The sequence below is a fragment of the Balaenoptera ricei genome, chromosome 1 (assembly GCF_028023285.1).
Source record: "Balaenoptera ricei isolate mBalRic1 chromosome 1, mBalRic1.hap2, whole genome shotgun sequence".
In the NCBI taxonomy this organism is placed as follows: Eukaryota; Metazoa; Chordata; class Mammalia; order Artiodactyla; family Balaenopteridae; genus Balaenoptera; species Balaenoptera ricei.
The window spans coordinates 100,869,719-100,895,347 of record NC_082639.1 but is presented as its reverse complement, the minus strand read 5'-3'; the positions used below and the strand labels follow the sequence as shown (position 1 = coordinate 100,895,347).

The 25,629-nt window shown below is 35.1% G+C and overlaps 1 protein-coding gene across 2 annotated transcripts in view; it reads left to right on the top strand.

The window, feature by feature from the left end:
• Positions 1–25,218, top strand: part of TRIM33 (tripartite motif containing 33) — a 155,719-nt gene extending 130,501 nt beyond the window's left edge. The window contains exons 12-20 of one of the 2 annotated variants that reach the window (XM_059928372.1): positions 6,799–6,931; positions 8,361–8,424; positions 10,926–11,085; positions 12,516–12,865; positions 14,975–15,098; positions 16,804–16,878; positions 18,603–18,755; positions 20,179–20,229; positions 20,309–25,218. In XM_059928372.1, the coding sequence (XP_059784355.1) occupies positions 6,799–6,931; positions 8,361–8,424; positions 10,926–11,085; positions 12,516–12,865; positions 14,975–15,098; positions 16,804–16,878; positions 18,603–18,755; positions 20,179–20,229; positions 20,309–20,521 (1,323 nt within the window). In that variant the 3' untranslated portion in view covers positions 20,522–25,218. The remainder of the gene's footprint in view (positions 1–6,798; positions 6,932–8,360; positions 8,425–10,925; positions 11,086–12,515; positions 12,866–14,974; positions 15,099–16,803; positions 16,879–18,602; positions 18,756–20,178; positions 20,230–20,308) is intronic. The other variant, XM_059928378.1, reaches the window with a different exon arrangement.
• Positions 25,219–25,629: the final 411 nt, after the last annotated feature.

Below are 25,629 nucleotides of genomic sequence, written 5' to 3'. Positions count from 1 at the left end.
TTCCTTGCAGACATAATGCCTAACCTTATTTTTATTTACTGATTTATTAAAGTATTGACTGCTTTAAAAAACTGAGATATAGTTCACATACCATAAAATCCAACTTTAAAAAATGTACTTACAATTCAGTCAGTGGTTCTTAGTATATTCACAAGATTGTGCAACTATCACCACTGTCTAATTCCAGAACATTTTCATCACCCCGAAAGAAACTACCCATTTGCAGTCCACTCTCCATTTCCCTCTTTCCCAGCCCTTGGAAATCACAAATTTACTTTGTTTTTATGGATTTGCCTATTCTGGACATTTTGTATGAATGTAATGATGCAATATGTGGCCTTTTGTGTCTGGCTTCTTTCTCTTAGCATAATGTTTATCAGGTCCAAACATGTTGAAGCATGTATCAGTACTTAATTCCTTCTTATGGCTGAATATTCCGTTCTGTGAATATACCACATTTGTTCATCCATCCATCAGTTGATGGATATTTGGGTTTCCACTTCTTGGCTACTAGGAATAATGCTGCTATGAACTTTTGTGTGTAAGTTTTTGTGAACTTGTAGGTTACCAATTCTCTATGTAAATTTCTAGAAGTGGAATTTCAGGGTCATATTGTATGTTTAAGTTTTTGAGGAACTGCCAAACTCTTTTCCACAGTGGGTGCACCATGTTACATTCCCACCAACAGTGTCAGTGTATGAGGATTTCAATTTTTCCACATCCTTGCCAACGGTCATTATTGTCACCTGCTTTTAAGAGCAATTAGAGGTGGGTACCACAAAAGTACAACCACAGTAAGAAGTAGTTAACCGTATTAATCAAAAACAGAAAAGGAAGCAAACCTATCATCTCTTGAAGAATCATCTACTTTTTCTCCTATCCTGTAGTTTCCGTGGTATAGTGAAAAGAATCCTGGGGGAGGTTACACAGGAAGCAGACAAAGTAGCATTAACTGTGCAACGCAGACAGGAAATAAATACAAAACAATTTCAGGTATTTGTTGATATATCTTAATACTGATCATTACAGCTATCCAGTATAGAGTAGAAGTTGATTTAAATAGAATTCTCTCAACTTGAATTATTTTTTATTTCACTCTACTATCCATCTCCAGCGGAGTTATAATATGTGGTAGTAATTTTGACCTTGAGGGGATACATGATGAACCTGAATACTTTTTGAATAGCTAAATGAATATTAGAATCTGTTCAGATTAGATTATAATTAATAGATGTCATATTCTAATGATATATTAAATTCTTTGTAAACAATTTTCCATATTTGGAAAATATGTACTTAATTTATCTGGATACTATACTGGATAATATGAAGTCTTGGGAAAACCATGTGTGTCTTTCAGATATTCACATGTAAATTTAAATGTTATAGAATACCCATTTCTGTATTGTGTTCCAAGTACTGGCTGTCTTCCATCTTTACCAATATGATAGGTAAAAATGATGTTTGGTTATTTCATTTATATTTCTTTTATTCATGTGGTTTGTTATCTTTTCTCAAGTTCATTGATTATTTGAATTTTTTTGTGGATTGTCTTTTTCCTTTGAATTCATAGAAATTATTTATATAACACTTACCTATTCCATGCAGTTATTTAAGGATGCTTAAAAAACATTGGTTTAATGAATACGTGAATTAATATTTTTCCCGTTAGACTTCTAACTTTATTTATAGTGACTCTTCATCCATGTCTGGTGAAATATCGAGGTAAATACTTCAGCTAGCATTTCCATGTTGGTGCTGTAGTGGCATCAGGGAAGCCCTTTTATGTACTTGGCGGTTTGCCTCTTCCTAATCTTTCCACTCTTCTAGCCTTAAGTTTGTCTCTCTGGCCAGAGATATAAATCGCAGGTGGGAGAGTATAAAAGGAGTGGGAGTAGAAGTAGGTAACTTGCGACTTCATGTCTGTTTTGTGGCCCATGTTAGGAACTGCCCCTCTTCACAAATCCTCTAGTTAACTCTAGTTGCAGCTAGGGATTTTCCTGTAGTTACAGCTTACAAGTGAATCCTTGGCCAATAGCTCTGACCACTGAGCAGGCGCAACTCCTAATATCTCTTAATCGTCCCTCTAGCTAGCCCACAGCAAACTCTCACCTTTAGCCTTTTATGTCTTTGAGATGAGATTTTTAAAGGGCTTTTCTGAGAAAGGCCTATTTACCTTTTTTAAAATTGAGGTATAATTGACATGTAACATATATTAGTTTCAGTTGTACAACATAGTAATTTGATATTTGTATACATTGCAAAATGATTATCACAATAATTCTAGTTAACATCAGTCACCATACATAGTGTAAAAATTTTGTGTGAGATGAGGACTTTGAAGATTTTCTCTCTTAGCAACTTTCAGATATACAGTAGAGTATTAATTATAGTCATCATGCTGTACATTACCTCCCCATGATTTATTTTATAACTAGAAGTTTGTACCTTTCGATCCCTTTCACCCATTTCACCCACCTACCAACTCTGACAACCACAGATCTATCTCTCTATTTACGAGCTTGATTCTATGTTTGTTTGTTTGTTTTTAAATTCCACATATAACTGAGATCATATGGTATTTGTCTTTCTCTGTCTGACTTATCTCACTTAGCTTAATGCCTTCAGGTCCATCCATATTGTCACAAGTGACAAGATTTCCTTTTTTTTTAATGGCTAATATTCCATTGTTTATATAGCTATAGCACATCTTCTTTATTCATTCATCTGTAGCTTTATCTGTTCATCTGTTGATGGACACTTAGGTTGCTTCCATAACTTTGTTATTATAAATAATGTTGCAGTGAACATGGGGGTGCATATATGTTTCAAATTTGTGTTTGGGGAACTTCCCTGGCGGTCCAGTGGGTAAGACTCTGTACGTCCACTGCAGGGGGCGTGGGTTCGATCTTTGGTCTGGGAACTAAGATCCTGCATGCTGTGCAGTGCAGCCAAAAACATAACATTTTTTTTTTAATTAGTGTGTTGTTTTTCTTTTTCCTTCATATAAATACCCAGGAGTGGAATTGCTGGATCATATGATAGTTCTATTTTTAATTTTTTAAGAAATTTCTATACTGTTTTCCATAGTGGATGTACCAATTTACATTACCACTACAGTGCACAAGGTTCCCTTTTCTCTACATCCTTACCAACACTTGTTATCTCTTGTCTTTTTAATAGCTATTCTAACTGGCATCAGGTGATAGCTTGTTGTGGTTTTGATTTGCATTTCCCTGATGATTAGTGATGTTGTGCACCTTTGCATGTACCTGTTGGTCATCTCTATGTCTTCTTTAGAAAAATGTCTATTCAGATTCTCTGCCCAATTTTTTTTTTTTTTTTTTGGCTGCGTTGGGTCTTAGTTGTGGCACACGGGGTCTTTTGTTGTGGCGCAGGTTCTTCGTTGTGGCATGCAGGTTTTCTCTCTCTAGTTGTGACGTGCAGGCTCCAGGGCACGTGGGCTCTGTACTTGTGATGCGCAGGATCCAGAGTGCCAGGGCTCTGTAGATGGCGGCATGCCCGCTCTCTCGTTGAGGTGCGTGAGCTCAGTGATTGTGTCGCGTGGGCTTAGTTGCTCCACGGCATGTGGGATCTTAGTTCCCCGACCAGGGATCGAACCTGTGTCCCCTGCAGTGGAAGGCAGATTCTTTACCACTGGACCACCAGGGAAGTCCCTCTGCCCAATTTTTAATTGGATTGTTTGGGGGGTTTTTTGTTTTCGTTTTTTTTTTTTGGCTGTGCCTTGCGGCATGCAGGATCTTAGTTCCCCAGCCAGGGGTCAAATCCACACCTTCTGCAGTGGAAGCATGGAGTCTTAACCACTGGACTCCAGGGAAGTCCCTGGATTGTTTGATTTTTTGCTATTGAGTTGTATGATTAACCCTTTATCAGATACATGATTTGTGAATATTTTCTCTCATTCAGTAAGTTGCCTTTTCATTTTGTTGATGGTTTCCTTTGCTGTGCAGAAGCTCTTTAGTTTGATGTAGTCCCACTTGTTTATTTTTGCTTTTGGAATCAGATCCAAAAGATGATTGCCAAGATCAACGTCCAGGAGCTTACTGCCTATGTTTTCTTCTAGAAGTTATATGGTTTCAGGTCTTACATTTCAGTTCTTTAATCCATTTTGAGTTGATTTCTGTGTATGGTGTAAGATAGTAGTCTGATTCCATTCTTTTGCATGTGGCTGTCCAGTTTTCCAACTGTCCAACATTGTTTATTGAAGAGACTGTCCTTTCCCCTTTGTATATTCTTGGCTCCTTTGTCTTAAATTAACCATATAGGTGTGGGTTTATTTCTGGCCTCTTTATTTTGTTCCTTTGATCTGTATGTCTGGTTTTATGCCAACACCATACTGTTTTGATTACTGTAGCTGTGTAATATAGTTTGAAATCCTGGCCTGTGATGCCTCCAGCTTTCTTCTTTCTCAAGATTTCTTTGGCTATTTGGTTTTTTTTGTGGTTCCATAGAAATTGTAGGATTGTTCTATTTCTGTGAAAAATGCCGTTGGAATTTTGATAGGGATTGCATTGAATTTGTAGATTGCTTTGGGTACTATGAACATTTTAACAATATTAATTCTTCTAATCCATGAGCCCAGAGTATCTTTACATTTATTTGTGTCTTCTTCAGTTTCTTTTATCAGTGTTTCACAGTTTTCAGTGTAGATATCTTTGACCTCCTTGGTTAGATTTATTTCTGGGTAGTTTATGCTTTTTCATGTGATTTTAAATGGGATTGTTTTCTTTTTTTCTTTCTCTTTTTCTGTGTGTGTGTGTATGATGCACTTTATTTATTTGGCCACACCACGTGGCTTGCAGAATCTCATTTCCCTGACCAGAGGTTGAACCTGGGCCTGGTAGTGAAAGCCTGGCATCCTAACCACTAGGCCACCAGGGAACTCTCCTGGGATTGTTTTCTTAATTTCTCTTTCTGATAGTTCATTATTAGTGTATAGAAATGCAGCAGATTTTCATATATTGATTTTGTGTCTTGCAACTTTACTGAATTCATTTATTCTTACAGTTTTTTGGTGGCATCTTTAGGATTTTCTATATATGATATCATGTCATCTGCAAATAGTGACAGTTTGATTTCTTTCTTTCCAATTTGGATGCCTTTTATTTCTTTTTCTTGTCTAATTCTCTGGCTAGGACTTCTAATACTATGTTGAATAAAAGTGGTGAGAGTGGGCATCCTTGTCTTGTTCCTGATCTTACAGGAGAAGCTTTCACTTCTTCAGCTTTTCACTGTTAGGTGTGATGTTAGCTGTGGGCTTATCATAAATGACCCTTATTATATTGAGGTACATTCCCTCTGTACCCACTTTGTTGATAGGGTCAACTTATATTTATGATGAAAACTATTTACTTTAGGAGAGTCTTCCCTTGCCTGTAATGTGTTGTGAGCTGCTTTATTCTGATCATTTTTATATCAATCCAATCCTACCTTGGTTTGTATCTATAGTTTTCTTCAAAGTTTCTACTTTGATGCCATTCTTTCCTGTTTTATAGCCTTGAAAATCAGTGTGATTTTGAGAGGAGAGTGAGAAGTAAATGTATATGTTCAGTTTTCTGTTTTTTTTTTTTTTTAATATTTATTTATTTATTTAATTTTTGGATGCATTGGGTCTTAGTTGGGGCATGTGGGATCTTCCGTTGTGGTTCGCGGGCTTCTCTCTAGTTGTGACGCTTGGGCTCCAGAGTGCACTGGCTCAGTAGTTGCGGCACGCAGGCTCTCTAGTTGTGGCACGTGGGCTCCAGAGCTCATGGGCTCTGTAGTTGCGGTGCGCAGGCTTAGTTGCCACATGCCATGTGGGATCTTAGTTCCCCAACCAAGTATCGAACTGGTGTCCTCTGTATTGCAAGACGGATTCTTAACCACTGGACCACTCGGGAAGTCCCCCAGTTTTCTGTTTTGAATGAGAAGTACATTTGCCTACAAAGTAATCTTGCCTCTAGTAGAAGATTAAAAGAGGCAGGTGTGGGTAAAAGTAGATCAGTAAGCAAGAAGATTAGCAGTCACTTAAGTAAGAGTAGTTTAACTATCTCTGATATGGAATAGTGTAAAATTTTTCTTAAGGTAATTTTCATAATTAAGTAGTGTTTGTTACTATTTCTTACATAAATATTTTCTCATTTCATCATCACAGTTCTTCATTGTGGGTGGGATGTTTAAAAATAGGGGACTGATATTCAAATTGGGAACCAGCTCACAGTCACAGTGCGAGCTCCTCTGGCTTTAACCTTCTGCATATAAAGTGCGAAAAAGGCTCAGTTTTCCTGTTGACTGCCGGCTTTTTTGTGTGTAATAAGGGAACTTATATCCCAGGCTAAAGGCTTTCTGTTGAGTATACAGACATTTCAAAGCTTTTAAATTAGGTACTGACATGATTCGATACCTGTTTAGTTGAATGATTCTGGCAGGACCATGGATATTGATACTAGGGGCAGGATGCTGAAAACAGGATCCTGCATCAACCTTGAAAAAAGGCAAAAATGTAAGAGTGTGTCAGAGGTATTTTCATAGTAAAACACAAAGGATTTAGTGGGTTATTGGGTTTTGTCTTGAGCTCCCAATCATTTATTGAAGCATATTAATTATAGCTGTATTCACATAAACTATATACTATTTGGGTCCTCGAGGGAGCATAAGGAAGCAACAATTAAGCCAAGTTTGATATAAGGTAATCTGTTTATTAGTAAACTGTGAGCATAAATGATTATACTAATGAAATTAATAACTTCTCCTCTGCTTTAATCAAAGCAAATTTATCTTTTTGTTCTTTTTCTTTAGTTGGAAGATGCTGGTTCAAGTAGTTTAGATAATCTACTAAGTAGATACATCTCAGGCAGTCACCTACCCCCACAGCCCACAAGCACCATGAATCCTTCCCCAGGACCCTCTGCCCTATCACCAGGATCATCAGGTAAAGTCAACTGAGGTACTTTCTCATTTCTTCAACACCTTAAAAAAGTATCTCTCAGTATATATATTAGGGTTCTCCAGAGAAATGGCACCAATAGGAGAGGGGTGTGTGTGGAGAGAGAGAGAGGAGACAGAGGTTAAGGAATTAATTGGTCCACTTGATTGTTAGGGCTGGCAAGTCTGAAACCTGCAGGGCAGTTAGCAGAGTGGAGACACAGGGAAGAATTGATGCTAGTCTTGAATCGAGGCAAAATTCCTTCTTGCTCTCGGGACCTCAGTCTTTTCTCTTAAGGTCTTCAACTAATTAGAGGCCCATCCTCATTATGTTTTACTCAGAGTCTACTGATTTAAATGTCAGTGACATCTAAAAAATACCATTGCAGCAGCATGTGGATGCTGCTGGCCAAACAACTGGGTACCATACTCTAGCCAAGTTGAGACATAAACTTAACCATCACAGTAACATTTTTTTATTCCTGATTGTTCTAATTATTTTTCTTTCAATACTGTGGGCAAGCTTCAGCGAACTGAAATAATAATATATATCTGTAGTGTACACTGTTCAGAACTCTAATGTACCCCTCCCTCAACCCCCAGTTGTATTCATGTTTTTGCTGGATTTGTAGATGAATTTAATTTCTGTGTCTTCTATTTTACAATACAGGTTGTCAGTTGAAGAATTCTTTGGTTTAAATCCAAGTTTAAAACACTTTGTTAAATAATGAAAAAATTGAAAATTTGTTTAAAAAGCAAGAATTGAGGAAGGGCAAGTGAATTTTCAATTTGCAGTTAAAAACTTAAAATTTACTGGCAACTATTAAAATGTGACTAATCAGGTCCTGAGCTTTAGATCTCTTCCAAAATCCCAGTTTTATTAACCCTATTACATGAATGAGTGATTAAAGCATCTCCAAATAGATTGACAGTGCAGAAGTGGTTATGGGATATATTCATGGTTTCTTACTGAAACATACCACCTCATTATTTCTACAGTAAGAGTAGTTCAACTCTAAATGTGGGTTTTTCATGAGATGCATCATTAATACATTTTTTGCATCATATTATTTTTGAGGTTTAATATAAGTATTCCAGGACTTTTAAAAGGAAGAATAATTAGTAGGAATCTAGGTAAGATATTTACCAAATGCGTGGGACGGCAAATAGCTTTCTCTTGATACGGTAGTTTCCGTTGATTGAATAGTGTTGCTCTGAGAGGATTCTGAGAATGATATCTGGGCTCAGCTGAGAGAAACTGATTGATAGCTGCCAACAATAACACATGAAATCCTTGACTTAGAGACTAAGACAAGGGCTGATTTTCCAGGAATTGCTGAATTGCCTTATGATGATACTTGAATTCTGTAATTAGTAGGTAGAATTCTGAATTTTCTTACCTGCATAGTTATTCATTTTGACTTATTATTTTTCAGGTTTATCCAATTCTCACACACCTGTGAGACCCCCTAGTACTTCTAGTACTGGTAGTCGAGGCAGGTGAGTATTTACATTATTAATAGCTTTATTTTTTCTTTTTATCGAGAAAAATTTCAAATACGTATTCTAAAAAGTAGACTATTATAATGAACTCCCGTATACTTTTCACCCATCTTCAACAGTGATCAAGTTATGGCCAGTCTTATTTCTTCTATACTCCTACCCATTCCCCCCATTCTAAATTATTTTGAGATAAATCTCAGACATTTTATCATTTTACTTGTGATTGTTTCAGTATATATCACTTAAAGGTAAGGATTTAAAAGTTTTATAACTATGGAACCATTATCACACCTAAAAAAAAAATTTAATAGCTAACTCTCTAACATCAGTAGAGCTCTAGTTAATGTTCAAATTTCCCAGTTTTTCTCATAAATGCTTTTTTTTGTTTGTTTCTTTGAATCAGATTCAGATAGGCGCTGCTATACATTGCCATCAACACATATGTTGAGGGTCAAACTCAGTGTATTTGTTGAAGAAATGTATTGTTTTTCTTACAGAGTTTTCCTCATTTCCCCATCTTGTCATTTAAATACACTACCTTCTGTTTTTTTCTCTATATTGGTATTTAGATCAGGAGGTTTGATTAGATTCAGGTTTGATTTGAGGGAAAGGGGTAGGGAGAATACTTCATTGTGGTGATGTGTACTTCTTTCAGGGTCACAAAATGTCTGGTCACTTTTGTTGATTTTTTTTGTGATAGCACCCATTAATGATCATTGCCTTAGCTCTTTTTTTTTTTTTTTTTACTAGTTTAAAAATGATATTTTAATTATGGTATCATACCTTCTTTGTTTATTAGTTTAGAATACTTCTGTAAAGAGAAATTTTCTGCCATCAGCTATTTGATTATGGGAAAGGCAGAATAAATTGTTTCTTTCTCTTTATTTACCTATTTTTATAATGATGAGTTGATTCCCAGCACCCTCCAACAGTGACCAATGAATGTTATTAACTTTATGGGCTTATATATTTAAACATACCTTATATGTTCTAAAATTGTAGTTGTTATTTTTATTGATGCTTAAATTGTTCCATATTTGTCCTATCAGAACCTTTCCAAGTTGGCTTCATAGTTCTTTTGCTATAACCCCAGTAGTTGTTGAAAGCATTCTTGTTTCCTGTCCTGATGTTCCAGGTTCATCTTTTACATTTCTTGCCTCAGGCCTGAAATCAGAGATTTCTCTAGGAAATCCTGGTCATGTTAGTGGGGAAATGGTGCTTCAAGACAATCTTCTGGGTACTAGGGGCACTCACTGCTACTGAATTGTTCATGGTTTCTTACGCCTTTTTGGTGGACAGAGAGCTAAGAAATGGTAGTGTGGGGGATTTCCCTGGTGGTCCAGTGGTAAAGAATCTGCCTTACAATGCAGGGGACGTGGGTTTGATCCCTGGTCAGGGAACTAAGATCCCACATGCCGTGGGGTAACTAAGCCCGCGTGCCGCAACTACTGAGTTCGTGTGCTTCAACTAGAGAGCCTGTGTGCTGCAAACTACAGAGCCTACGTGTCCTGAAGCCTGCGTGCCCCAACTAGGGAGAAGCCCATGCACCGCAACGAAGAGCCCGCTCACCACAACGAAAGATCCCGTGTACCGCAGCTAACACCCAAGGAAGCCAAAAATAAATTAAATAAATAAATAATAAATAAATCTTTTTTAAAAAAAAAGAATTAAGAAAAAGAAATGGTAGTGTGGAAGAGTGTGTGTGTGTGTTAAAGGTAAATGTAATAAATGTCGACTGACTTTTATTCTTTAGTTTGAATAATTCAGTGCAATGTAAGAAAGATTTTATTTCAGATATATGAATGTTTTGTATTTGTATATATATGTGTATATGCATTTTGAAGACTGGTTGTATATTATATACTTGCTTGGCTTTTAAATTATACTTTAAATAATCAGTACTTTTAGAAGAAAAGTACAAATTGAGTGAAAAAGGTTTTCATTTTCGACAGTAATACAGTCTTAGTTATTCACTCTCTTGCCAGTGGTTTTGGTTTGTGGACTAGATAGAAACAATTAGTCATGTACCTGTCCTCTTAGCCTATTATCCCATTAATTCAGATAAGGACTCAAAAGCTGAAACAGTGATTCCTTTGAGGACACTTCATGAACCACTGTTATTGAGGTTTCCTTCAGATGTTTGGGGGTAGAGAAGAATTTAAACTTCTTTTATTATAGAGAGAAGCAATCACTATACTAATAGCCTAGACAAATGATTGTTTACTAGATTCCTTAAATGATGTAATATAAGTGCCTCAGACCATAAAATGTATTTTTCAGGTCCTCTGAAATTGACCTATGTTTTTTAAAAATTTGAAGCCAAGTTTATAATACACTCCTCTTAATTGCATTATGAAGTATCCTTATCTGCTATAAAGTTAATAAATTGTTTTCAGTTTAATGAACATTTCATATAACTTAACAAGCTTTTCATATAATTGTTTTTATGTACACCATACAGACAAACATATGTGACCTTTATTTGTTGTTTTTGTTAGCTGTGGGTCGTCAGGAAGAACTGCTGAGAAGACAAGTCTTAGTTTCAAGTCTGATCAAGTGAAGGTCAAGCAAGAACCTGGCACTGAAGATGAAATATGTAGCTTTTCAGGAGCTGTGAAACAGGAAAAGACAGAGGATGGCAGGAGGAGTGCCTGCATGGTAAGTTCCCAGTGGAATCTGTCAGGGATTTAAGGAGGTCACTTCACTGATTCTTCCATCTCTGCATGTATTAGTCTGGTTAGTGGTCCTGTGGACCTGTATTCATTTCTGAATTTTTATGCGTGGTATAACCCAGATATCTCTTTTTCTAACTGAATTTTTTCATCTAAGTGTCAACTGTAATTGATGAGAAAAGACTTACTTGTATTAAGGACTCGTTTCAAATTTTAGTTTGTAATCGGTCATTATTTTTGCCATGATTCTAAATTGGGTTCTAGCTTGTTCTAAATTTATTAATAATTTCAGTAGTCACATTGAGACTCAAGCCACAAAAATCCTTGGCTATTTTCCCTGGACCGGTGAGCTCGGGATTACGACTGCTGACATGAAAGAAGTTTAATGCTCACAGAGTTTTGTGATGAGAAGATTGCCTTTGGCTTATGAATTATTAACCATTTTAGAATTCCTCAGGTAGAACATTTTATAAAATTTATAGTATAGAATGAAGGAAGGCCCAAGCCCCTCTTTATTTAGAAATTTTGATCTTGGTTTTTTCTTCCTACCTACGCTTATGTCTCATTTTCTACATGGTTGGCACATAGAAATTTCAACTCTATGTAGATTTAGAGAGTACTGATCTACATAATCTCTTCACTCAGAACTTGGTTTGGAAAGTACCCCCCAAAAACAGTGCAAAATGGTGGTGAAAGATTTAACATTGTCACAATCTTCCTATATTGGTAGAATGATAAGTGGGCGGAAGAACATTTCAAAATGCTTTTCAAAAGCTATGTGACAATAAGGACCTACTGTGTAGTACAGTGAACTATATTCAATATCTTGTAATAAGCTATAATGGAAAAGAATCTGAAAAAGTGTGTGTGTGTATATATATACACACACATATATATATATATAACTGAATCAATTTGCTGTACACCTGTATCTAACATAACATTGTGAATTAACTATACTTCAATTAAAAGAAATGGTTAAAAAACCCAATATAAAGGGGAAGAAAAAGCTATGAGACAGATTGTTGAGTGAAAAATAGTGTATCATAGTCAGCTCTCTACAGGAAAAGTATAACCCTATGCTCACTTCCCAATCAATGTGCTTAACAGTTTAATTAATTCCTTTATTATCCAAGTGAACCAATATTACAGAGATTGCTCCCTAAAATCATACATTAACATGCCTGAATAACTTTGGGGTTATTTTCATTCTTTTATGTTACTAATATGATTTCAAATAATTTTATAATAAATAATAGTAAATTCCAAAATAATTTTAAGTTATGTCAGTATATCATGTTGTTTATACATGTTGACAAAACTTTAAACACACAGAGACACACATGCATGCACACACACACTGCAAACAGTATGGATTAAATGATTGTTCAAGAATTTGTCCTTGCTTTGTTTTAGTTGAGCAGTCCTGAGAGTAGCTTGACACCACCTCTTTCAACTAGCCTGCATCTAGAGAGTGAGTTGGACGCATTAGCAGGCCTGGAAAACCACGTGAAAACTGAACCTGCAGATGTGAATGAAAGCTGCAAACAGTCAGGGCTCAACAGCCTTGTTAATGGAAAGTCCCCAGTTCGAAGTCTCATGCACAGGTCGGCAAGGATTGGAGGAGATGGCAGCAGCAAAGATGATGACCCAAATGAAGATTGGTGTGCTGTCTGCCAAAATGGAGGGGATCTCTTGTGCTGTGAAAAATGTCCAAAGGTCTTTCATCTAACTTGTCATGTTCCAACACTTCTTAGCTTTCCAAGGTACAAGTGAAATAACTGATTTTTTGTTGTTTATTTTTATAAGCTAAAGAAGTAACAAAATTATTCAGGGCAGATAGCCTTCTTAATGACTGCCTATTACTCCATTACCTTCTAGAGAAATTAACAGCTGAATGAAGAAATGTCCAAGATCTAAGTTGTGCATTAATGTTAAAAAAAAAAAAAATAGACTATTTCCTGGCCTTCAGTTTATACTTAATATAAGCAAATTAGATAAACCTGTAAATTATGAGGTACAAGAGACTAGGGTATTGAGAAACTTAGTTGATTTCCTCTTGAAGATAATTTTTTAATCTATTGCCATCAATTTTAATAGGGTCTATAATAGTGGCTTTATTTATGAATAGTATTCAGTTTGAGGCAACTCTATTGGATCTTACCAAAAACTTACTTTTCTAATGTTTGAAAGCTCTTGAAAGGCATTTTAAAGAAAAAAAAACAAGTACTTTGTAAAAATACCTTTAATGTCTTGAATTTTTTGAGGAATAGCTTCATCTTGACCACTGGAAGCTGTTAGTTGGTAGTGCCTGCCTGAAGCACAGTGTGCAGATTTCTCAACTTTCTCAACTTCTCCTAGTTGGAATGTCTTTTAGTCATTAACTTTGGAATGGACAGTTACTGAATTTGTTATTTAGAAGAGAAGATCGTACGGTAAAGATAAAGATTGGGGCAACATATGAGCATTGTCCTCAGACTATCTGACCCCCTTGGGGGCTAAGTCTGATTTCAAGCATTAAAACATTCATTGATGAGCATCCAGTGCAAGCTGATGATTCCAGCTAATACAGCAGAACAAATGTGCTGGGCTGGGTTACGATACCTGTAGTCTGTTTGTAATTCTGTAGTGAACTAACTTAATTAGCTTGGACGGTTCACTGATTTTCAGGGATTAGTTTCTGCATCTACGAGTAGTAGAGTTTGGATTAGAAGAGCTCTTTTTCTTCCCTTCCATTTAACATATTTATGTTCGTGGTATTTCATCTCCAGTTGATTTCAGAGACCATAAAATAGTAGAATCATACTTATTTCTTTAAGCCTTCCTTCTTCCCCTACCCTAACCCCCTGGTTTTTTAAGTGAAAGTAAACCAGTGTCCTTGGGAAAACCCAGCTTCTTTCTGCCTATAGATGAAAGATTCACATTTTTTCTCAGATTCCTGAGAGGTAATGATTTTAGTTGATTAATGCTACCCTTTCTGAAAAATTCAGCCTTTAGTATTAGAAAAGTAGTGGATATATGAACCGTGCCAGAATATTTTTCTGAAGCATTGTAATTCTTACCTAAATCTTAGAAGGTGTAGTCCTTTGCCACAGATGTATTAAGGACCTTCTTTTTCTTTACTCTTTTAGAAAAAAACATTGGCATTTTGGTCTTGAAATTAAGGCTTTTCATATTTTTGTTTCCGTTGGATAGTAACATCTGCTGGAACGTTAGAATTTTGCCACTGAAAGCTTTCTCTCAAAGGCAGATGCTTTGGAAGGAATTGAAACTGTTGACACAGTTTTAGTATAATCCCTAGACTTAGAATATATATATGATGGGGGAGAGAAAGGGGAGAATGCATTTGAAGTAATCAAATTGGAGTTTATGGTTTGATAGAAATCCTGATACAAAAAACTATTGACTGAGCAGATTTAAAAGACTGGCCATGAAAAAGTAATTGTTATATTTTTGGCATCTTTTATACATGCCAAAACAGTACAAGATACCTGAGGGACTGTATCGTGTACTCCTTTCTTCATGCATATGAGGTCACTGTCATGGTCATACTGGGGTATTGCGAATTGGTCTTACGCTGCAAGTGCTGATCATCAGCTTTGTGCTATGAAGAGACAGACCCCTTTTGAATAGAGATAGTGGGGTTGGTTATATTGCTTTCCAGAAGGTAATCAGTTGAAGAATGGAAACATTTGGGGAAGCTTTTATCACATAACTTCACTTTATGAGATGTGGCAAAAATAGTACCTCTCTTTTCCACAAAAACTGGAAAGGAAAGAAAACAAAGAAACTGGAGACTTACCTCTAGGGAACTAGCTTCCCTAGAGTGGGTTTTGTTATAATTACATGGACTAATTGCCTATTTCCTTCTTTAGTGGGGACTGGATATGCACATTTTGCAGAGATATTGGGAAACCAGAAGTTGAATATGATTGTGATAATTTGCAACATAGTAAGAAGGGGAAAACTGCACAGGGGTTAAGCCCCGTGGACCAAAGGGTAAGTGTCAAATAAGTTGATTTATTATTAGGGATTCTGTAGTTGTGTGGCTATACATCTTTTTTTTTTTTATTCAGTGTAATATACATATAACCTGATAAATTTTCATTTTTTAATCTCATTATCTGATGGTATGTTCATAATTTCTGAAATCTGTATCTGTAGCCCTCAGCTCTAGGCTCTTATATCTAGCTTCCTCATACTTAACATTTCCCAGCCAAAATCTTGATTTCTAATCCTCTCCTTCAAAAAGCAAAAGCAGGGGACTTCCCTGGTGGTGCAGTGGTTAAGAATCCACCTGCCAGTGCAGGGGACACGGGTTCAAGCCCTGGTCCGGGAAGATCCCACATGCTGTGGAGCAACTAAGCCCGTGCGCCACAACTACTGAACCTGCACTCTAGAGCCTGTGAGCCACAACTACTGAAGCCCACATGCCTAGAGCCCGTGCTCTGCAACAAAGACATGCCACCCCAATGAGAAGCCTGTGCACCGAAACAAAGAGTAGCCCCTGCTCGCCACAACTAGAGAAAGCCCGCGCACAGTAACGAAAACCCAATGCGGACAAAAATAAATAAATAAATAAACTTATTTATTTATTTATTTATTTTTTAAAAAAGCAAAAGCAATAAAAGCAAGAAAATAACGACATAAAAAACTGCATCCCTCTCTCAGTAATTCCCATCATCAAATGGTACCACCGGTCATCTCTGTTGCTCAAGCCAGAAATCTGTTAGAAATAGAAGAATCAGGAATGACTATAATACCATTTTCTCACTTCCTCCACCATTACCTTCTGAGACAGCCATCATAATTTTTCATCTGCACTATTGTAATATCTCTTCGCTGAACTCCCGGATTCTACTCTTGCCCCCTTACAGTCCATTTTCTACGCAGTAGAAACAAGTCTATCACTTCCTTGCTTAAAATCTTCTAATAACATCCCATCATATTAAGAATGAAATCCAAAATCCTCTCATTTCACTCAGATTTCTGCTGATCTGGTCTATAGTCTGATCTCCAAAGACAAAATATCTTTCACATACTTCTGTGGTCATTACAGTTATGTTTGGCTTTGATCTAATGTATAAACTTGCAAAATCCATCTTCCACTCTCTTTGAGGAGAAGGTATGTGTTTAGAGGATACAAACAGATATTAATAAGAAGTTTAAGCATATAAACACTGTAAATGTAAAAATGCATATCAATTTACTTCTGATTGTATAACAAAATTCTAGAATTGGACTGAGAAGACACAGACAGTTTTTACTTAATTTTGAGCCTGAGCAGAATCTTTTCAAGAAAGGGAATAGCATGTGTCTTGCCTGCCTCAGGGAATTAATATGAGTAGCAACAATCATAAATTGTTGTACAAAATGCTGTATGTTGCTTTAATGACTCCTTTCTATTTGTATAAATAGTTAAGAGGTAATAGTAGGTAAATTACCTGAGTTATCAGATAAGAACAAAGGCACTCTGTCTTTGATAAGTTCCCTTAAAGTAGGACAGAAGATAGTCATAGTCTCAAACCTAAATAGAAAACAAGGTAGTTTTCTTTGGGTATATATTTAGTTGGATAGCTAGTATGTAAGAGGCTTATCTTCAGTGTGTTGTAATAATACTTTGTACTGATAAAATTCTCATTCTTAAGAATATCTTTTTAGAGGGAAAACATTTCATGGGTTTTCCTTTCTTTTCTTGGGCCAGAAATGTGAACGTCTCCTGCTTTACCTCTATTGCCATGAATTAAGTATTGAATTCCAGGAGCCAGTTCCTGCTTCGGTGAGTTGTTTACCTTAGTACCTTGCTGTTGAAGAAGTTTTAGTATAATACTTAAGAGTATGGGCTCTGGCCGTAGACTGCTAATGTTAAAACTCAGGCTTGAATAATCTCCTCAACCAAGGTGCTCAAATTCTCTTTTCTAATACTGTTCCTTCCCTCATTGGGTTATTTCAAGGATTCTGTACAATAACCTGTGTAAAATGTTTTAGCATAGTACCTGATAAAATTTCTGAGTAATAAGAAGTACTTGTGATGTTATTAGGGCTAAATGGCTATGAGATTCACTTGTTAAAATTGCAGTTTGTTTTTAAAGACTGTTGCTGTGATAAAAACTTAATGAATTTAATTTCCACTTCCTCTTTTATTGGGTTGGCCAAAAAGTTCATTTGGGTTTTTCCATAAGATGTTACAACCCAATACTTTTAAAATGGACATAAAGGATACAGGTACAGGTATAATGGAAAGAGTCTTGAACTAGGAATCAGAAGACTTAACTTTTCCTAGTTCTGCCATTAACCAGCCTTATAACTGGGGAAATTACGTAATTTTCTGCCTCTACTTTTTTAACTGTACAGTGGGAATATTGAACTAAATTATTTCTAAGGTTCCAGTCCTATGATTGATTCTAGGATCTATATCTTAGGGAGAAAATAACTCTATATAAGTATTAATTTGAATAAAAGTGTAAAGTTGAACCTTGCTCACTGGTTCTGCTTCATAAGCCCTCTTTTATGAACATTCAAGATTAAGAGAAGACTGTGGGAAAATTTGCAAGCCAATGCCCTTTGTTTATCTTACAGGAGATTTTTGTAAGGAGTAAAGGCTCTAAAATTCCATCGTAAAAGGAGTATCAGGGATGCTCAGTGCCTTATAAATGGGATAAGAATATGCAACACATATTTACTTGCCGTCAGTTGTTGAATTAAGATAATATTGAATACCAGGCCTGTTGTAGAGTATTGAATAGTAATTTGTTTACTGGGTAGGCTCAGGAATGGATTTTAAAGTACAAAAGGTCTAGATACAAGGAAGATGTTTTGTTCAGATAGTAATCATCTGATACCAGGAAGTCTGTCTGTTCTTCAAGTTTAGGGACTTTACAGTAGAAGATTACTTTCCAATGTTTTCTTTTCATGAACTATTTAAATAGTTTCTCCATGTTCAGTTATTTTGCAAGGATACAAATTTTTGGCCAAGAGTTGCAGCCAGAACTCCCATGTATAATCCTAAATGATTAATAAAAATATATCTTGTGTTACTACAGTCTTTTCCCCTCTATTGCTATGTCCAGAGTTCTCTGTGATACAAGGTTTTATCCTCTAAAAGATACCATATTCTAATAATAACAATACATTTTGTAATCTTTTTCCCTTTTTTAAAAAAAAAACAGGAGTCATACAATTCTGATGGGCTAGATTTGTCCTTAACACTACTGGTTGGCTACCCTTGCTGATTGCTTTTTTTTCCAAATTTTCTTATTAAAGATAGAACTTTGGGTCCTTCACTAACCATGGACACTGCCACATATTCTGAATATGATTTGATTTTCATGATGTGCTGCTTCTGGCAGAAGATTTAAAGTACAATTCATTATACTCAAAATTTGCATGCAGCTGGCTCGATCTACACATGTTTTTCTCTAAAATTAATATGCTTTGCATTTTCAAATTAAACACTTCGGCATTTTTTTGAGAATCTTTATCTATCCTTATTTGTTTCTTTAGATACCAAACTACTATAAAATTATAAAGAAACCTATGGATTTATCCACCGTGAAAAAGAAGCTTCAGAAAAAACATTCCCAACACTACCAAATCCCAGATGACTTTGTGGCTGATGTTCGTTTGATCTTCAAGAACTGTGAAAGGTTTAATGAAGTATGTTAGCTTCCAAACTATAGAGTCTTGGATTAGTAGTTTTTATTTGTTTGCTTACTTGGTTATTGGATTTTGTTTTTCCTGCCAAGAGATTTTTCTAAGTTGATTTTTTAAATTTATTCTGCTTCAGTTCTGTCAAAAGTAAAATTTGATTGCGTCCACAACTCCAAAGAAGAAAGTTTACTGTGTATAATTTGAAGTATATACTTAAATATAATGTAATAAATTAAGAATATTATTGGATATCCCTTTCTGTACATGTTGAGGGTTGAGATAAGTATAGAAGATAGTCTGTAGTTAAGTATATTTTGTGGGAAATGAATACAGACAAGCCTACATTTTGGGTACATTTAGGAAAGGCATTTGTGCCAGTGTCCTTTGATTTTGTTATTGACCATATAAATGTAGAACCTTAAAATTATAAACTCACGTGGCTCATCTTGAATAGTAGCCCAGAGTGTATAATGTTGAGTTATCTGATCTCAGCAATGTGACTTTCATTAACTTTGGTTATGTTTTTTTTTGAGAATAAAGATGAGCTATCCATACCTTTAGAAGAAATGTGATAGATATTTACCTCCTTCAAGGAAATTTTTGTTATCTTTGGGAAGCTCAAGTCTCTTATTGTTGAGGAATATTTTCATTATTATAAGAGAAGAAAATGGATGAGAATCCACAAAATCTTCTACTACTAAAATCTTTATTGCTGATAAAATTTGGGTGCCATATGAATGTTACTAAAAAATCAAATTGAATCATTTAAAGTGTACTCATAGTTGCCTCTGGAAGCATCTAGGTGACTTTTTAAAATAAAAAAAAAAATTTTCTTATTAGGTGACAAGTTCTGGTCACCTTTATAGCAGTGTGCCACAGAGAATATAGTAAAACCTTACTCACTCAAAGTTAAATTAATACAGTCCCAAGTTTCTTGTCTTATTTTCTAATTCAGTTAGATTATTTTCAAATAAGTATACTTTCATGAACCATAGCTAACATTTGCCAGGAAGAAGACTCGTTTTATCTGCTTTAATAATAGTTAACTAAATTATGATTAACAAATTGCCATACAGATAGAATTCTGACTTAGTGGTTGTTGAAAGTTTGGCAGTTTTTAAAAAAATATTTCTTATATCATTTTTTTCACAAATATTTTTCTCTTAAATATATTGATGTATTCAAACCAACTCCTACTCAGGTTGACCTCACTAATTCAGAAATTGAGACAATTTTGCAGTAGCTTTAGTAATAGCTTTGTTAAGAAAGGGGGTCCATGTTCTGTATAATTTTAGAAAGCACTTGATCTGGTCATAGCAATTTGTTCCTCCTAGTATGGCTGACTTTCGTCGCCAATCCTATGCAGTCTTATAACTTTAGAAAGGATTATAATTTCCCTTTTTTTTTTTGACTCTGGTATCCTTTTTAGATGATGAAAGTTGTTCAAGTTTATGCAGAAACACAAGAGATTAATTTGAAGGTAAGCTTTTCAGACCATGCAAACTTGGTGAAGGAATATGCATTACCAATAGGTGAATATTCCTATCTTTTGCTTGCAGGCTGATTCAGAAGTAGCTCAGGCAGGGAAAGCAGTTGCATTGTACTTTGAAGATAAACTCACAGAGATCTACTCAGACAGGACCTTCGCACCTTTGCCAGAGTTTGAGCAGGAAGAGGATGATGGTGAGGTAACTGAGGACTCTGATGAAGACTTTATACAGCCCCGCAGAAAACGCCTAAAGTCAGATGAGAGACCAGTACATATAAAGTAAAATGACATGAACTTAAATCAATTGTTTAAAAAAAGAAAAGAATGAAAAACGTTTATTTAAGTGTTGCTGGAATATCCTGCCTACAGTGGGCACCTCCTTGAAGAAGCTGATAGCTTTTACACAGTATTAGATTGAAATAATGGACAGAAAACACATTCTTGTCAAGAAAGGGGGAAGGACTCTATTTGCAACTTTGAAAGTAAAAACAAAAGCGAAAGTAAAATGATTTGAAGATTTCTGTTACCACAGAGAATGGTTCTGATTGTTAGAATGGGCAGATGTTGATGATCACTTGGTATTGATTGGTGCAGGATACTGAGTGTTCAGGTACTTAAGGGTCATGTCACTGGTTAAATTGTCTCTTTGGAGTAGAGTGCACAATTATTAAACCAACTTTTATGCCTCCCCCTCCACACATATACATACTGGCTTATTTTCTAGTTAAAAATCAAAGTTGCTCAGATTCCACTTTGATGTCAGTGCAGATGTGCATTGCATCATGCTGTTATATTTTCTCTCATTTTTATGCTGTTGGGCCTTAGTTTTATATTGGTTTAAAGGACTCAACAGTAGTTTATTTTCTGTTCATACTTAAGAGTCTGGGAAACATGACCATTGATCATCATGTAATCAACTTTAATGTTCTACTGAAATAAATATGTTAACTTTTCAGTAGCAGATCATTTACAGTAGTCATTTCCAGAAGACACTTCCACAGAATTGCACTTCCAAATCAAATCATCTGATCATAGCTATTCCCGTGAAAGGTAGAATGTTTGTTTGAAAATTAATCTAGTTTTCTGTACATTTAAAATTTGATTGAGAAGGTGACAGCTGGCTCTTATCCAGTCTTCCTTCATATCGGTTTTCTGATAGACCACTATTGGCAAACAGTAATCTGTCAACTACCAAATGTGTAAAATTTTCTGTATTTCACTTTGTCTTATTTGTAAATAGTGAACTAAAACTTCTGGCAGATCAGCAACATTTGCTGAGCCTGTTTTTTAAGCTAATATGTATTCTTACTAATGTTCCTATCAAGAATGGATTTGTAATATATGCTGTCTATTTCTAATGTTCACATTCATATTTTGAGGTTCTATCTTATTTTAATAGAGAACAGACTTCTCAGAAAATCTTCAGAAGCAGCTTATTATTAAAATATCAAAATATTGAAATAAACCCGGTGGGGTTAGAGTACTCATCCGTCCACCAAGTGGGACATTTGCATGGACTGGGGGCTTAAAGGACGTAGAAGAGACCTGTAAGTATATCCTGAAAATGAGCCAATCAATCCCCACTTGAATGGTTACTGGAGTAAACCCACCTTTACTACTCTGATTTTAGCACCCGAGGCAGATAAACCACCTTGGCTCTGTTTCATTTTTCTTCTCTTCATTTGTGATGCTCAGATCCAAGATGCGTGTTCTAGACTGTGTACAGGCTTCTCTTCTGTTGAGTTAAAAATTTTAGTCCTACTTTTGTATGGACATGTTAGAATGTAAAGTGACCAAAATAGAAGACTTGCCATTAGATATTTTTCAGACATCAGCAGATTTGTGGCAAATCATTTGCCTTTTTAAAAATTCAGCTTGAACAGTTCAGACAGTAGACTACTCAGAAAAAATTATTTGACATAATTGTCTAAGAGGTAAATATTTTTTAGTGCGTATTGAATCAAATAAAGTGCTCTAAAGAAGTTATTATACAGATTTCTTTGGGTTGTTTTTCTTTTCTTAACAAGTGGCGGGGGTAAAAATGAATATGATTCAAGCCTTCTGATGGTATATTGGTTTTATTATTGCTATTGACTTCATTCTGTGGCTTTCTTTTAGCTGCTTTTTCAGTGTCGTTATAAGTTAAACTTCAAAACATATACCAAACTGTTTTATCATTTTACTCAAATTTTAAGTTCTTAAGAACAGGTTTCTTATAAAAAGGAGAAAATTGTTTAAAAATGCCTTTATCTGTGTGCATTTTCCTCTTTCCCACAACATTCATGATTTCAGTTTATCAGGAGACTTACCGAAGGGCACATTTTTGGAAAGTGATGAGTAACAGTATAACTTCATTTTGCCAAGCCACTGAGTTCTAATATTTTATGCTTGCTCTTCATATGAATCCTTTTCACGAGTCTTAGATAATAGGTTCTACCAACAGGGGCAGAAACAAAAATTTTAAGTAAATATTTATTTCTTGATATTTGGGGCCTTAAATGGTAATGTGTTTCATTCAAAACATTTCCATGTTAGATGGTGTTTTGGGTTTTTGTTTTCTTTTAATTTAAGATTAGTTCTTAAAAAGCTACTTATTGCCAGCATTTAACAGGCTTCATTTCTGTTAACAGAAGGTAGTTCATATGGCTGAGGAATTACTATTAAATTATATAGCTAGCAACAAACCACGTTTAAGTGAAGGTATTCACTTTAGATTTCATTAAAGCTTTTTTCTTGCACATTTATCATTGTGTTTCTAAGCTGATTTGTTCAGCACTAATATGACTGTAAAAAAGTATAAAAATTTAAATTGATATTCAGATATCTTACATGTTTTCCTATTCATTTATGTTTTAAAAAGGCAAACATTGAATATTGATCCCTGAAGGCAGTTTGTTTTGATACTCCCTTACATTTGTATTCTTTCTTAAAAGGCAGTATTTTTGATTTGTAGATGTTAAATGTTCCCTTAAAAGCTTGCAAACTTTCACCACACTTCATTTTTCATTTTCACTAAGAACAAAGTGTTCCTCAGTCTGTTCCTCTGGCTTAAATTTGTCTTTTTTTTAGCACCGAGTGAAGGAGTTGCTTTGCAAGGTGAAGCATGTATGTGTTCCAAAGTATGGTTAAATTGTAGGTCATGCTCTATATTGAAACATCAAATCATTACCACAGAGAAAGGTTAAGGCATTGAATCCACTGTTGAAATTATTCTTTTTGGAATCAACAAGGTACTTTCTGACTTCTATTCTTATATAAGGGAATTTTAAATAAATTTTAAAGTTAGTTAATTCTAATTTTTTGTTGTAACACTTTGAGATTTTTAGTTAATCCAAAGAAATAATGCTTTTAAATAGAAGCAAAAGGTTTATGGTGTGCAAATTATAGATGTACCAATTACCTCAGCAGGTATCCTGCCATGTAACTATTAGTGATTAGTTTTAATAAGCCAGTAGACTTAGGTTTTCTGACTATGCTCCTGGGTTGTGGCCTACCATACGTTATTGAACAGTCTCTTAGTATTCAAAATGGGAGTAGATGCTGTGGCCCCCTGTCTCTTGGCCTTTTAAGGTCCCTTACCCATGCCCACTCAAATACAACACATGAAGTATAAAAATCTCATTACTTGAGGTCAGCACAGCTTATTTGCATACTTAACTTTGGATCAGTGAGTAGTTTTATAAAATCCAACCTCCCCAACTTCCCTAGTTAAAACAATCAAGTTCTTAATTCATACCATGAATTCTTATACCATCTATATTAATAATCTGCTGGAGGTGATCCAAGGTTTAAGGTGTATTACAGCTTGATCATATACCAGACCTGGATGTTTTATTTCTCTCACAGTTATCTCCTCCTTGATAAAGCAATAACACTGCTTTAAGTCTGTTGCCTAATAGCATGTCATAATTCTCTCCTGGATGGTGATTTTATAGGAAAGTTTGTATGCATATCACCCAGTCTATCTTTTAAAAATTAAGGAATTTAAATGTATGCTGGAGCTAATGACAATATATTGTGGCATTTTATTTTAAAAATTGGGGAAAGTTGCATATTTTTTTAAAAGTAGGCATTTGAGTAAAAGAATTGAAGGTACTTTTTTAAGAAAAAAATTTATATGCCACAGTTTACATAGACCTTTCAGATTTCAACATGTACTCTTGGATATAATGGTTTCTTTTACTTGGTCAAAATGCATGTATAGCATTTCTTCCATTTAGTTCCTTGTGTTTGCCTTCGTGGTCTTTTATATATTTTTTATTGTGTCTGAGAAACAAAATTATCTTCGAAAATAAGTCAATTTGGATATATTTGTTATGATCAAACTACAAAATGTACAAAATTAAGTTTAGCCCTTTTCTAGAAAGCAAGTGATCTTTAAAATTAAAAATGCTGTTCTTTTAAATTCACCAAATTTGTATGTGGGAAGGCACTGAAATGATTTTGTAAGTGCCACTGCAATACTCCCTTTCAAGTGTGGCCTAAATTTCAATCTTAAGAACGAAATGCATGTCTGCTCCTGGTCTGAAAAATGTAGGTATTCACTATGTTTTAAATCACAGTGAAACATGTATATAAGCCTATAACAAAAAGATTTGTGCAATCTGAAAGCCTGTTGATTTTCTATGTAGACATACCTACACACGAAAGGGTTAAATTCACATCCTTACTAGTTCCTTGCTTCCAGTATTTCAACACTTCTCCCCTCATTATTATTATTACTAATATTACAATTACTATTATTTTTGCACATAGTTAACTACCCGTCAATATGATTCTGAAAGAAAAAGTGCTGTTTCTGTGGTATTGTATTCTCTAAATAATCATATTTAATTTTTTTAAACAAGGTTGCAGTTTCTAATTGTTCCGTTCCTGTGTTTTTTGCTGGTGTGTAATAAAAGCAAGATTTTCTTTTCATGGTTATTTAATACATTAGCTGCCTGTAAATATTTCTTGTTATAATGCTCTGGAATGTGTTGTAGAAGTTGTATTAGATTAGTTTAAAGCTTTGTTTGAAAGCCACATTGTTTTGGTTATTTCTATTAAATTAGAAAATTGAAAAAGTTTTCAAATGAATTTCTTTTTTTTTCTTCCTCTTTGAGTTGAGACTTAATCATTTAAATTTATTTTAAAAATTTATACTCTATGCGAGGCACTGGAGATATTGTCATGAACAAGATAAAATACAGTCCCTTCCCTCACGTGTTTAGACTCTTTTGGAGAATGATGAGTGCTATGATAGGGATTAACACATAGGAAAGGATCTAACCCCAAATTTTGTTGGTCAGGGAAGTGATCTCTCTCACTCATAAAAAATAGGACCAGGTAAAAGAGAAAAGGAAAAGAGAATAAATATACAGAAGCCTAAAAATGAAAGAGAACATCTATGTG